The 12,887-nt window shown below is 38.5% G+C and overlaps 1 protein-coding gene across 1 annotated transcript; it reads left to right on the top strand.

Moving 5' to 3' along the window:
• The first annotated feature begins 4,833 nt into the window (after positions 1–4,833).
• LOC109180590 (ABC transporter B family member 19) lies at positions 4,834–12,551 on the top strand. Its single transcript, XM_019330252.1, has 10 exons — positions 4,834–5,401; positions 5,503–5,557; positions 5,930–6,105; positions 6,559–6,759; positions 7,230–7,489; positions 7,580–7,896; positions 7,991–8,214; positions 8,351–9,170; positions 9,257–9,498; positions 11,084–12,551. Exons 1-10 carry the CDS (start codon positions 5,156–5,158, stop codon positions 12,290–12,292), a joined length of 3,750 nt encoding a protein of 1,249 aa, XP_019185797.1. The 5' UTR covers positions 4,834–5,155; the 3' UTR covers positions 12,293–12,551.
• Positions 12,552–12,887: the final 336 nt, after the last annotated feature.

The raw sequence follows: 12,887 nt of genomic DNA, 5'->3' as shown, positions 1-12,887 counted from the left end.
CATTGGCTAGCTAGGGTGTTACCATTTTGTGTGAATCACACCATCATTAGTTAATTGATAAAATATAAATAATAAAAATGTCATCTTTTCTGACTTGATTTGCTATTAGTTTAACTTTATTTTATAATACATGCAATAAATAAGCAGAAAAAAAAAAAAGTAGAATGTTATAATATTACTACTAGCTAGGTAGGATGTTATAAATAATTTAATAATGTTTGTACTTAATTAAGATTACGGTATGGGTGAGTGGCGACATTGTTCCCTAGAAGATGCTATGAACAAGCTAATAAGCTAGCTATTAGCTATGATATAATCAGTCTTTAACTAACATGTTGGACCATGCATGGACCATTCTAATTACACCATATATATATATATATATATATATATATATATATATATATATATATATATATGGTGATGTACTGATGTTCCTATGAGAACTAACTTTTCCATAAATTTATGAGAACCAATCTGGTGTATTAAAAAAATAGATCGTCTATGGATAAGATTAATTGAGAAAATTAAAAATACGCTTGTGCATATGAAACATTTTGATGTGTACATATTAAGCATGTGTCATGTGCACCATAGGAACATCACGATGGACTCGCTCCTAAGGTTCATGAGGAGGTAAATCGAGCGTGTTCAATTTCAAAATTTAACACCGTTCGAAGTATACACTTTTGTCAACTTTGATGCTAGAATTGAATTTTAAATGGAGTTTCTCATCAATCACTGGACAACTGTCATAGTTGACGAATGTTTACGTGATTAGTTGTTGCTTAACCAAAATTAACTTAGGTATTGATTAGTAGAGTTGGAGGTTAGGTTGTCAAATTGAGGTTTGATATCTTATTATTATTAGTATTAGTATTTGATGTTTTTGAATTGAACATACATAAGTGGTGCCCTAGGTGTTCCACCCTGGACCCTGGTCATGCAACGTTGAAGCAACAATGTAATGATGTAAAAATGTTGCTCCATCCATGTTTTATACACAACATCATATCAATCGGACGACAAAGGTGACGGAATGTCTGGCGTGTGGGCTTTAGGTCGTTCCAAGCCATAAAAATATAAAATGCATTCCTTTAAATTAAATAGGCCAATGCCAAATATACCCGCTTAAAAATTATATCAGAAGTTTGAACTACTCCAATAATGTTCTTGGAAGACTGGTCTCATTTAGAGTGATTAAGACTCGACTTGATTATTAATTAGTTTCATCTTACATGATACAGATATTTGAGTGCAATATTTAGAAAAAAAAAATAAAAAAAATTGCTCCCATCACACCCCAGCGACACCCCCACCCTTTGAAATATTGTATACTAGCGCAATAGTTTTTTTTTTTTTTTGGAGAATATTTTCCACAAAATATAGTTGAGCTATCGAATGAAGTCTAATCTAGAATGGATTGAATTAGTCTCATATTGTGAAATACGGGTTCTAATATAGTATAAAAAATATATTTTCCCTCATAATATGATTGACTACAAATCATTTCAAACATGGCTGATCAAGATTTGACTGGACCAGGATATAGATCAACCGTTATGATGGGATATGTGTCTTGTGTTATAACATAAATTATCTACATAACTCAAATTTGATAATAAGTAAAATATAAAACATGTATATGTGTTTTGTGTTATACGTTTCTATGTCTCATGTTATGCAATTCAGTACCTTAACCGTATGAATTCTGTACGTAGAATAAATTAAAATTTATGTTGAAACATGAGAAACGAAAAATTACAGAATATGTTAAAATTTAAATATCAAAACAACATCATTTTAATCAAAGGTCCACAATACTACGATGACCCTGGTCCACGATATAAATTGCCGATATAGATACCTGTGCAAAAAAATGTATTTTTTCCATCTACAAATTACCAAAAAGGAATGAAATAGAAACAAAAAGGCTTTAAGTAAACTCTTTTCAATGGTTTGGGCTATTGCTGATGGACCTTACATGGATGATAATGAGAGCCCAAGTTTTAGGACTGCAAATGTTTGGGTTTGGTTGTCCCTTTCGACAAATCCGAGAACAAAAAAGTGAAGCAGAAAAGATAACGTTAGACCGGATACAAAGTTTCGCTGGAGGCACATGTATAGATTTTAGTAAAGGGAAAGAGATTTTTCTGAATTGTATGATTTTTGTTTTGTTTTTTTGGCACTGTGGCTGATTAGGGCACCTCAACAACTCCAAAATGCTAATGTTTCTTCACATCAATCTTGCATGGCAATATGGCATGTCTCTTTAATTTCCTTCTAAGCCTCTAATTACCAATTCCTTTTTAAGAGGGAAAAAAATATAAGTATTTATTTAATACTCCGATAATAATAAAGAAAATTATCATAATAATAAAAATACTGGACAAATAATGGCGTATGTCACGTGATATTTAAGAATTTGTCTCGAATGATGATGAAAATTATCATAATAATGATATACGGTACAAATGACCGTGGACGTTGGTAAGTACTTAAGAATTTGTCCTGAATTGTGAACAATAATACTTATATGAATGATTACAAAAATAAAATACGGGGAAATTAAACTAATAACACTTTTTCTTTTCTAAATTATATATGAATAACACCTTTTTTTGTTTCTTAATAATACCCATTGTCACTTTTTTTTTTTTCCTAAATAGTATGCGAATTGGGATTTTTTTTTTTTTGTCCTTGAGTTATGTTAGTTTCGGTTGGATTAAAAAGCCAATTCCTATACAATTAAAGGACAAAGTGTGACGACTAGTATAATTAAATACAAAAAGTGTTATTTCTCTATAATATATGGACAAAAAAGTTATTTCTCAATAATTGAGGGACAAAAACTTATTTCACTGAAATAAATGTTGATTGCATTAAAATCAATCCAATCAATACCATTGATTGAGTCATCGTGATGTGCTCCCTGTCTGCTTCTAAAATTATGATCCGGATAATAATGCATTATTTATTTATTTATTTATTTATTTATTTATTTATATTACAGGATTTATAGCACATATTGCTTTCATGCTTTAATTCCAGTTGTACCAAAACATAATAGTAACAACAATGTAAGTACTATTGTGGGACGACTGCTTCACTTTTACAAAGAAAGAAATATATGAAGAAAGCAATGTATCAACTATATACTAAAAAAATGTTTAAAAAAGTTTTTATAAAGAACTATGTTTTTTCACATCAATCTTGCATGGAATGTCTCTTCCTATCCTATCTCATCCTTTAATTAAATCTCTTTTTAGTAACACAATTATCTAATTATTAATAAATAAATAAATAAATAAAGTTATTATTAAAAAAGTTAGGTTAGAGTTATAAAAAAATATAAATCAAACATTCTTTTTAAACTTAACAAATAAATGCAAAAATACAATAAGAACAATGACAACTCAACATTATTTGTGCCTATTAATGCAACTTTATTATCATTATCATTTTTGTTCTTATTAATTTTATTCCCTAGCTTTTTCAATAATAATAACAATAATAATACTCCGTAACACAATTAACTAAGCTAGTTAAGCAAAACATGGTCAAGCTACACCTACAGTATAGAGAAGCATCCACAAATTGCAAATAAACATGGTCATGTGCATTATCATTCAGTTTGCAAGAAATTTCGTGTCTCAATAGATCATGGCCCTGTTTGGTAAAATGGCTGTTAGCTGATAGCTGTTAGTTGTTAGCTGATTGTGTTAATTAGAGGGTATAAATAGTTGATAACATTAGCTGATTGTAGAAAAGTGTTTGGTAAATTAGCTGTTAGCTGATAGCTGTTTAGTATAATTTCTTTTTTCAAAAAGCTAATTGAAAAAGTTGCTTGGAGTAGCATTTTGAATTTTAGCCTTTTGGAGTTGCAAAAAGCTAATTAACCAAATATTTATATTGATATTTTAACTAAATCAAATAATTAATAGTGGTCAAATAAGCTAAAATTGGCCTATAGGTCAATTTTTTACCAAACAGGGCCCATATATACTTTCCTAATATGCTATTATTAGACATTAATGTGACAACTTTCAATGAGCACATTAATGGAATAATTTTCAATAAAGCTAATTGAAAATGATAAATTTATAATATATAATAGATAAACTTGAAACTTGATTCAAATAAGCTTGAGCAAGTATATTGCGGATAAATTTTGTAACCATATACATAAATATGCTAAATTTATACTAGATAGAGTTTATTTTAAAATATTTATACTCTTACCCCACTAATATTAATACTCAACTCTTGATTGACGTATTGTACTAAGTATATAACTAGACTATAGTGGTATGCACTAGTATAAGAGGTAACTCTTGGTAAGACAGTTATCTTGCTAATAACAAGGTTTCAATTTCATATAATGAGAATTATCTATTGACTTTCTTAGTTTGAGTTGGTCGGCTATGAGCAACATAGGTTTTGCTGGCTAGTGTCACAAGGCATATATAGGAACGAATACACTTATCTCTTCTAAGTTATTTGTAGCGAAAATATTGGATACTTTAAATGTGAAAAAAATTTAAAAACAATTTTACTTTAATTCTTAATTAAGAAAATATGAAATGTTGGTGTATTTTCAAGTAGTGACGATCGACTTTTCATTAATTAAAAATATTCTCATAGTATTTTTATTTTTATTGTCGGACATAATGATTAATTCCAACAGCTGGCTAGCTAACTCGGGCTTTTGGTTAAAGATGGATAAGTTATTTTTTCTATTTCCGTGATTGAGCAAATAATAAAGTAAGTATATGGCCTCTATATAAGAGGTGCTTGTCAACAACTCAGTCTCCGCTCACTCTTTTTCTTTTCTTCTCCTTCTCACTTGTCATTTGACTACTGGTCTTTCTCCGGCGACCCAATCTTTCTCTCTCTTTCTATAACTCCGGCTTCTCTCCGTATAATCTCAAGATCGAGTTGGCGAACGGAGAGAAGAATATTCGAAAAGGGTGCGTTTTAATTAAGCTTTAGATCCATCTCCGATCCGCCGGCTCAGCTAGCTAGCTTTTCATTTCCGGCCGGCGTGTTTGTCTGCCATGGCGAACTGATTGAGTTTCCGAACTTGGTGTTTAATTTTCACGGCGAGGAAGAGGCTGTTAGTTGCTTTGGTCGGTGTTAGAGTTGCGGTGTTTTAATGGCGGAGGGTGCTGACGGGAAAGCAATGCCGGAGGCGGAGAAGAAGAAGGAGCAGAGCGTTCCTTTTCACGAGCTGTTTTGTTTCGCTGATAAATATGATTGGGGGCTGATGATCCTGGGAAGCTTGGGCGCCATTGTTCATGGCTCTTCCATGCCCGTCTTCTTCCTCCTCTTCGGGGAGATGGTGAATGGGTTCGGCAAAAACCAGACTGATTTCCATAGCATGACCCATGAAGTCTCTAAGGTCAGAAATCCATCATATATATCAAAGTCGTCGTCTTTCTTAGTGGAACATCGGATCTGAACTCTCTTTTTCTTGTTCTTTTTTTTTTTGCTTAATTGCAGTACGCTTTGTATTTTGTCTATCTTGGCCTGATCGTTTGCGTATCATCCTACGCCGGTAAGCTGATCTAACGTTAAAAACTTCATCTTCATCTTCTCCGGTGATAGTTTCAATGTATGATTTGTAAATTAGTTAGTTATTACGTTACGGAGTTCAGTGTCTGAGTTGGCCCGCACGCTTGCACGTGGTCCATGTCGTTTAGTCCATTCACCGGTCAATTTTTGGTTTTTCCCAAGCATTAATAAATTATTTTTTTCCAGTACTCACGCAATCAAACGTCTCTGTCTCTCTTGTCTCCACAGTGAAATTTCGGTTTCCCGACCGTACCCTATTACTCCTACTACGTAGTAATAGCAGTAAAAATTTCTACCTTAATTAATCTGGGTTCTTGTTCCTGGGAATCTAAGAATCTTGAAAAAAAAAATGCAGAGATTGCGTGTTGGATGCACAGTGGGGAGAGGCAGGCGGGGGCATGGAGGAGGAAGTATTTGGAAGCAGTGTTGAAACAGGACGTTGGATTCTATGACACTGACGCCCGGACTGGCGATATTGTTTTTAGCGTCTCAACGGATACTCTTCTGGTCCAAGATGCCATAAGTGAGAAGGTAAAGCTTCTGCAACTCCATTTACTGCGCTTTTTTTGCTTTCCTTCATTTAGTATGAATGGGGGGTTTCTGAACGGTAACGGTGAACTCTTGTACTCTTCAAATTTCAAAGCTCAAGATGGAAACTTTTCATCATATGGGTTGTTGGTCCTTCCATTAATGCAGGACCCACTAACTAAATTTCCCCTTCTTTTTGGATGTGGTGAAAATCTAACCCTAACCCGCTGTGAGTCGAACTTGTAATTTTGTAGTTACGACCTAAATTTTTCATTTTTATGGCTTTTTGGTGTCTTTTGGATGGTTGGGCATTTATTCTGTAGCCAAGACTGTACTTTTATGAGCTATGGGTTGTGATAATGCGAAATCATGTTAGGTGTTTTTGTGGGTTAATGATAATGTGTGATGAAAGACATTATTATTGATATATGTATGTTTGGATTTTGAAAATCTTAGGTGGGAAACTTCATTCATTATCTATCAACATTCTTGGCTGGGCTGGTGGTTGGTTTTGTGTCAGCATGGAGGTTAGCTCTTCTCAGTGTGGCTGTAATACCCGGAATCGCATTTGCTGGGGGATTGTATGCTTATACTCTCACGGGTCTCACGTCCAAAAGCCGTGAATCATACGCCAATGCTGGGATCATTGCAGAGCAGGTGATGATGATGATCCCTTTTTCCCGTCTTATCAGACAGATTGAATGGTTTCTCTTGAAATTTCAAATTGTTGTCGACCTGCTTTTTGTTTTTGTTTAAAATTAGTTGCTTCAGTGTTGTGTACAATTTTTGAAATGCTACCGAAGATAATATGATGGAGTTCTGATACATGTGAAGCCATCATCAAGTTTTCTTGCCTTTTTCTGTTTCTAGTGCCTTTTTGGAGTATGGCATGCCCTCTAGAAATTATTATTGAAATCTTTCACCTTTTTCAACTTTAGTTCACTGTCTGGTTACTAATTTGAGTGTGAGAAAAAAGATTGAACCTTTGTGAGCCGCCCTCATCATTCAGGCAGTGATTAACTCCACCATTCTTTTGTTTTTTTTTTAGAATTTTTCGAAAGATAATTAAGGTAAACATTTTAGAAAAAGTTTATAGTAAATGATAGTGGGGACTTCTCTAAATGCAGGCTATTGCACAAGTTAGGACAGTTTACTCGTATGTTGGCGAGAGCAAAGCCCTAAACTCATACTCGGATGCGATCCAGAACACACTCAAACTTGGATATAAGGCGGGGATGGCCAAAGGATTGGGGTTAGGATGTACGTATGGAATAGCGTGTATGTCATGGGCACTTGTGTTCTGGTATGCTGGCGTTTTCATCAGGAATGGTCAGAGTGACGGTGGAAAGGCGTTTACGGCTATTTTTTCAGCCATAGTTGGTGGCATGTAAGACCTCAAAGCGACGAATTGAAACTGCTTTTTATATCTATAGACACTGAACTGGAACTAACTGATAATTGTTTCGATTATCTGCAGGAGTTTGGGGCAGTCGTTTTCCAACCTTGGAGCGTTTAGTAAAGGCAAAGCAGCGGGGTATAAATTAATGGAGATTCTCAAGCAGAAACCGACGATAGTTCAGAATCCCACAGACGGGAAGTCCCTGGCTGAGGTCCTGGGAAATATCGAGTTCAAAAACGTAACGTTCAGCTATCCTTCCCGGCCCGATGTCATTATCTTCAGAAATTTCTCCATTTTCTTCCCTGCTGGGAAGACCGTTGCAGTTGTGGGTGGCAGTGGCTCGGGGAAAAGCACTGTCGTTTCATTGATAGAAAGATTCTACGATCCTAGCGAAGGTATATATGATTCTAAGATTCAGACCTTTTGAAGCCATTTATAAATAGTAGTACTTATATTTTGTATATAATGCGGAGTAATTGATTGTTGTAGGTGAAATTTTACTGGATAACGTGGACATAAGGACTCTCCAGCTTAGTTGGTTGCGAGATCAGATTGGTTTGGTGAACCAAGAACCCGCACTATTTGCTACCACGATACTCGAGAACATACTATATGGAAAGCCCGATGCAACCATGGCCGAAGTCGAGGCGGCTACCGCTGCTGCTAATGCTCATAGCTTTATTTCCTTGCTTCCCAACGGATACAACACTCAGGTTGGTTGGTTTTGTTAGAACCACCTTGTTAAGAGTGTCCCACATTGATAAAATAAGAGAGAACATATGGGTTTATAAGACCATGCGTTATACTAGCTAATTGGTTGGATTCATTTTTGACATTTTCATGTCTTAGGTGGGAGAGCGTGGTGTCCAGCTCTCGGGTGGTCAGAAGCAGAGAATAGCGATTGCAAGAGCTATGTTAAAGAACCCGAAGATCCTATTGCTAGATGAAGCTACTAGCGCCCTCGATGCAGGCTCGGAGAGCATCGTGCAGGAGGCTCTAGACCGTCTAATGGTTGGCAGGACGACTGTGGTCGTTGCTCACCGTCTGTCTACGATTCGAAACGTTGATTCCATTGCAGTCATACAGCAAGGGAAAGTCGTTGAAACGGGGAACCACGAGGAATTGATAGCCAAAGCGGGGGCGTATTCTTCCTTAATCAGGTTCCAGGAAATGGTTGGGAACCGAGACTTCTCGAACCCATCCACCCGTCGTTCACGTTCCACGAGGCTAAGTCACTCGTTGTCAACAAAGTCGTTGAGTCTCCGGTCTGGCAGCTTGAGAAACTTGAGCTATTCTTACAGCACGGGAGCCGATGGGCGCATAGAGATGATATCAAACGCTGAGACAGATAAGAAAACTCGGGCACCGGATGGCTACTTCTGCCGCCTTCTCAAACTAAATGCTCCCGAGTGGCCCTATTCTGTAATGGGGGCCGTGGGGTCCTTGCTCTCGGGTTTCATCGGTCCAACTTTTGCAATCGTCATGAGCAACATGATCGAGGTTTTCTACTACACAAACCCCGCTAGCATGGAACGAAAGACCAAGGAGTACGTCTTCATTTACATTGGAATAGGCCTTTACGCTGTCGTTGCATATTTGATTCAGCATTACTTCTTTAGCATTATGGGCGAGAATCTTACCACGAGGGTGAGAAGGATGATGCTCGCAGGTATACATAATCTCGTTTATAATTTTCATCATCACATAAGATATTACTCGAGCCATTTCGTGAACTTTTCGTTTTAATTACTCCAGCAATTCTAAGAAACGAAGTTGGATGGTTCGACGAGGAGGAGAACAATTCGAGCCTTCTTGCAGCCCGCTTAGCGACAGATGCTGCAGATGTTAAATCTGCCATTGCTGAGAGAATCTCTGTGATACTGCAAAACATGACCTCTCTTCTCACTTCATTCATCGTCGCTTTCATCGTGGAATGGAGGGTCTCACTACTCATCCTCGGGACGTTTCCACTTCTCGTCCTGGCTAATTTTGCTCAGGTAATGCCTTCTTGCTCCATGCTAAAACTACGAAAGTACCCTACCCCATTTCGGGCATCATATCGACTATAGTATCATCAGAAATTTTTTTAAAGAACGAATTTTTATGGTCTCGGGGAAAGCTGGAATCTGTTCACTGATTTCCTTGCATAAAAAGACAAGAGGGAGAATACAACATGTTAACATGCTGGTGTTCTGCATGTGCTTCCTCCAACTCTTCGAACTTCACATCAAATATCGAATATAAAATTGCATCTTGCAACTTAAAAAAAGAGAAAAAGGTAGCCAAGAATCCACAACCACCATCAATTTCAATGCCACTAAACTAAGATCTTGACCTTAATTGCCCAAGTGAAATCTTAGGTTGTCTGGTTCTTCTCACTGTTCCTTTGTTAATAATTTTCACCATGCCCTGCCCTGACAGTCCTTCATAGTGTGCCTAAGTCTTAAATTTGATTCTTTCGAGGTCTGGGTAAAATGTCTTCAAAAGCAAAGGGCCCCTGGGGGGTGGGAGAGTCTGGCACATACTTTGATTTCTTGTTTCACTATCTTCATTAGATATCAGAAGGCTCAGAGATTCTTTACCCGTGAATCGTGTTGAATATGATAGAACTACTGTGACTCCATTTCCTTGTCTTTTTACTGCTCGGTTATATTTTTCATGGAGAAGTGTCATTATACAGGCATCTGATGCTCTGAAAGATTAGTTAATAGCACTCAAAAAAAGCCCCTTTTCCCCATAGATTAGTTTAAATACCTATTCATGATGATGATGATTTATAATCATTTTCACAAAGAAATAAACTTGGGCAGTGATATTTCTATAGTGCGCATAAATCGGGCTAAAATCTTTGGTTGTAAACAGTACAAGATTCTGTCTTTATTGTTATCAGTCTGGTGTTTCTGAGTGTCACTGTATGTCTGTATGAGTCTGGTGAATGGTGAATGATAAGAATGGACCCATTGACTATACAACATTAAAGCAATTAAGGTGTAACAGATGTGGGGCATACAGCCCACGCCATAGTTTCTGAGTGGTAGATTGTGAGTATAGGTCCATAATTAGGTTAGAATCAACCGTAACCTACGAACTTGTAAAGGATTGCACCATACTTGTGGTAGACGTAACAGTGCAATCATGTAGTAGTTGCGGTGCAATCCTTCTAGGAGACGTAACAGTGCAATCCTTCTAGGAGACGTAACAGTGCAATCATGTAGTAATTGCAGTGCAACCCTTCACAAGTTCGCAGGTGGTTTGTTCTCACCTGATTAAAAATCTGTGGATAAAAATATTAGACCAAACTCTGGTAGAGTGGTAGCTACCATGTGCACCAGACATTGGTCATCCACTTTTGTGTGTACTAGGCACTGGTCCTTTCACTTAATGGGTCGCTAACCCATAGTTGCTCCCATTGGTTTCTGTTGAATAATGAGAATGGCATTGTGGATGAGGGAGGGCTCGATCATGTGTTCTTGCCCATAATTTATAATTTAGAAACCAATTGAGCTGTCGGTGCCGATAGAATAGTTCAGTTACTTTTGTATAGTATCCTGACAGTTATTACGGTTATTTTGTGGCGAACAGCAACTCTCACTTAAAGGTTTTGCCGGAGACACGGCTAAGGCGCATGCAAAGACTAGTATGATTGCAGGCGAAGGCGTGAGCAACATCAGAACAGTGGCGGCCTTCAACGCGCAGGAGAAGATACTTTCTTTATTTGCCCAAGAACTCAGAGTCCCACAAAAGCAAAGCCTTCGCCGCAGTTTACTCTCAGGCTTCCTGTTTGGTCTCTCCCAGCTCGCCCTCTACTCCTCAGAAGCTTTGATCTTGTGGTATGGCGTTCATCTCGTCACCAGAGGACTGTCCACATTCTCGAAAGTCATCAAGGTCTTCGTGGTTCTCGTCGTGACGGCGAATTCGGTTGCGGAAACGGTCAGTTTGGCGCCGGAGATTGTCCGGGGCGGCGAAGCGGTTGCTTCTGTGTTCTCCATTCTTGATCGGCCCACCAGGATTGACCCCGATGATCCTGATGCGGATCCCGTGGAGACGATCCGGGGCGACATTGAACTCCGGCATGTTGATTTTGCTTACCCGTCCAGACCGGATGTTAGTGTTTTTAAGGATTTTAACCTCAGGATCCGCGCGGGGCAGAGCCAGGCGCTGGTCGGGGCGAGTGGGTCAGGGAAGAGCTCCGTCATAGCGTTGATAGAGCGGTTCTACGATCCCACCGCCGGGAGGGTGATGATCGACGGGAAAGATATCCGGAGACTGAACCTGAAATCCCTGCGGCTAAAGATCGGTTTGGTCCAGCAAGAGCCGGCGCTGTTCGCCGCCAGCATCTTCGACAACATAGCGTACGGCAAGGAATCCGCGACGGAATCCGAAGTGACAGAGGCCGCCCGCGCGGCGAACATGCACAACTTCATCAGCGGATTGCCGGAGGGGTACAAAACCCCAGTGGGCGAGCGCGGGGTCCAGCTCTCCGGCGGCCAAAAGCAGCGGATCGCCATCGCCCGGGCGGTCCTTAAGGACCCCTCGATCCTCCTGCTCGACGAGGCCACAAGCGCCCTGGACGCGGAATCCGAATGCGTCCTGCAAGAAGCCCTGGAGAGGCTAATGAGAGGAAGAACCACCGTCCTTGTCGCCCACCGGCTATCCACCATCAGAAACGTGGACAGCATCGGGGTCGTGCAAGACGGCCGGATAGTCGAGCACGGCAGCCATTCCGAGCTGATCGGCCGGCCGGAAGGCGCATATTCAAGGCTGCTGCAACTTCAGCACCATCGCATATGATGGATCATGCATGCATGGAAATGGTGATGATGAATGTTTGGGGAGCTTTGGTTGTTGGGTCCCATTAACAGTAGCTTTTCTTTTTTTCTTTCATCTTTTATTCAGGGTGATGGTGATAGTTGTAGATATGTGTGGGCATGAAGTCAAAATATTCTGTGATATTCTATGTACTCCTCTTTTAACTTCATTCCCAATGGAGAGAACATATTTTAAAATATTGATGTTGTCTATGGAGCATAGCCTTTATCTTTTGATTACTTATCCCCACCACTATCCTAGCTAGCTAATTCTATAACCAAACACTTTATATTTTGCAACTTTAATTTGAACTATATACACTACTAACAAAACAAAGATGGATTGATCTATCATCACTCATAATCAATTCTAGACTTCTTTGCAACGAGGTTAATTAGCCGTTCAAACAATTGAGGTTGCCAAAACCTCAGCTGATTTGATCGGATTATTTGACTTGATAACCATAAGGTAAGTTGGTCGAACTCCCAGTGAAAGTCGTCTATTGATCTTTTTTGTTTGAGTTGAGACAACTTAAATGAGATTGTCTAATACAAATCATAGAATAGTGGTGGAGTTT

This window comes from Ipomoea nil, unplaced genomic scaffold (genome assembly GCF_001879475.1).
Source record: "Ipomoea nil cultivar Tokyo-kokei standard unplaced genomic scaffold, Asagao_1.1 scaffold1026, whole genome shotgun sequence".
In the NCBI taxonomy this organism is placed as follows: Eukaryota; Viridiplantae; Streptophyta; class Magnoliopsida; order Solanales; family Convolvulaceae; genus Ipomoea; species Ipomoea nil.
This window is presented reverse-complemented; position numbering and strand designations above follow the sequence as displayed.

Bases quoted from the DNA above. Each gene is read 5' to 3' on its own strand.
- LOC109180590 (XM_019330252.1), top strand. From the start codon at position 5,156: ATGGCGGAGGGTGCTGACGGGAAAGCAATGCCGGAGGCGGAGAAGAAG. The intron at 5,558-5,929 runs GTAAGCTGATCT...AAAAAAATGCAG, and splicing joins TTGCGTATCATCCTACGCCG to AGATTGCGTGTTGGATGCAC. The intron at 6,760-7,229 runs GTGATGATGATG...CTCTAAATGCAG, and splicing joins CTGGGATCATTGCAGAGCAG to GCTATTGCACAAGTTAGGAC.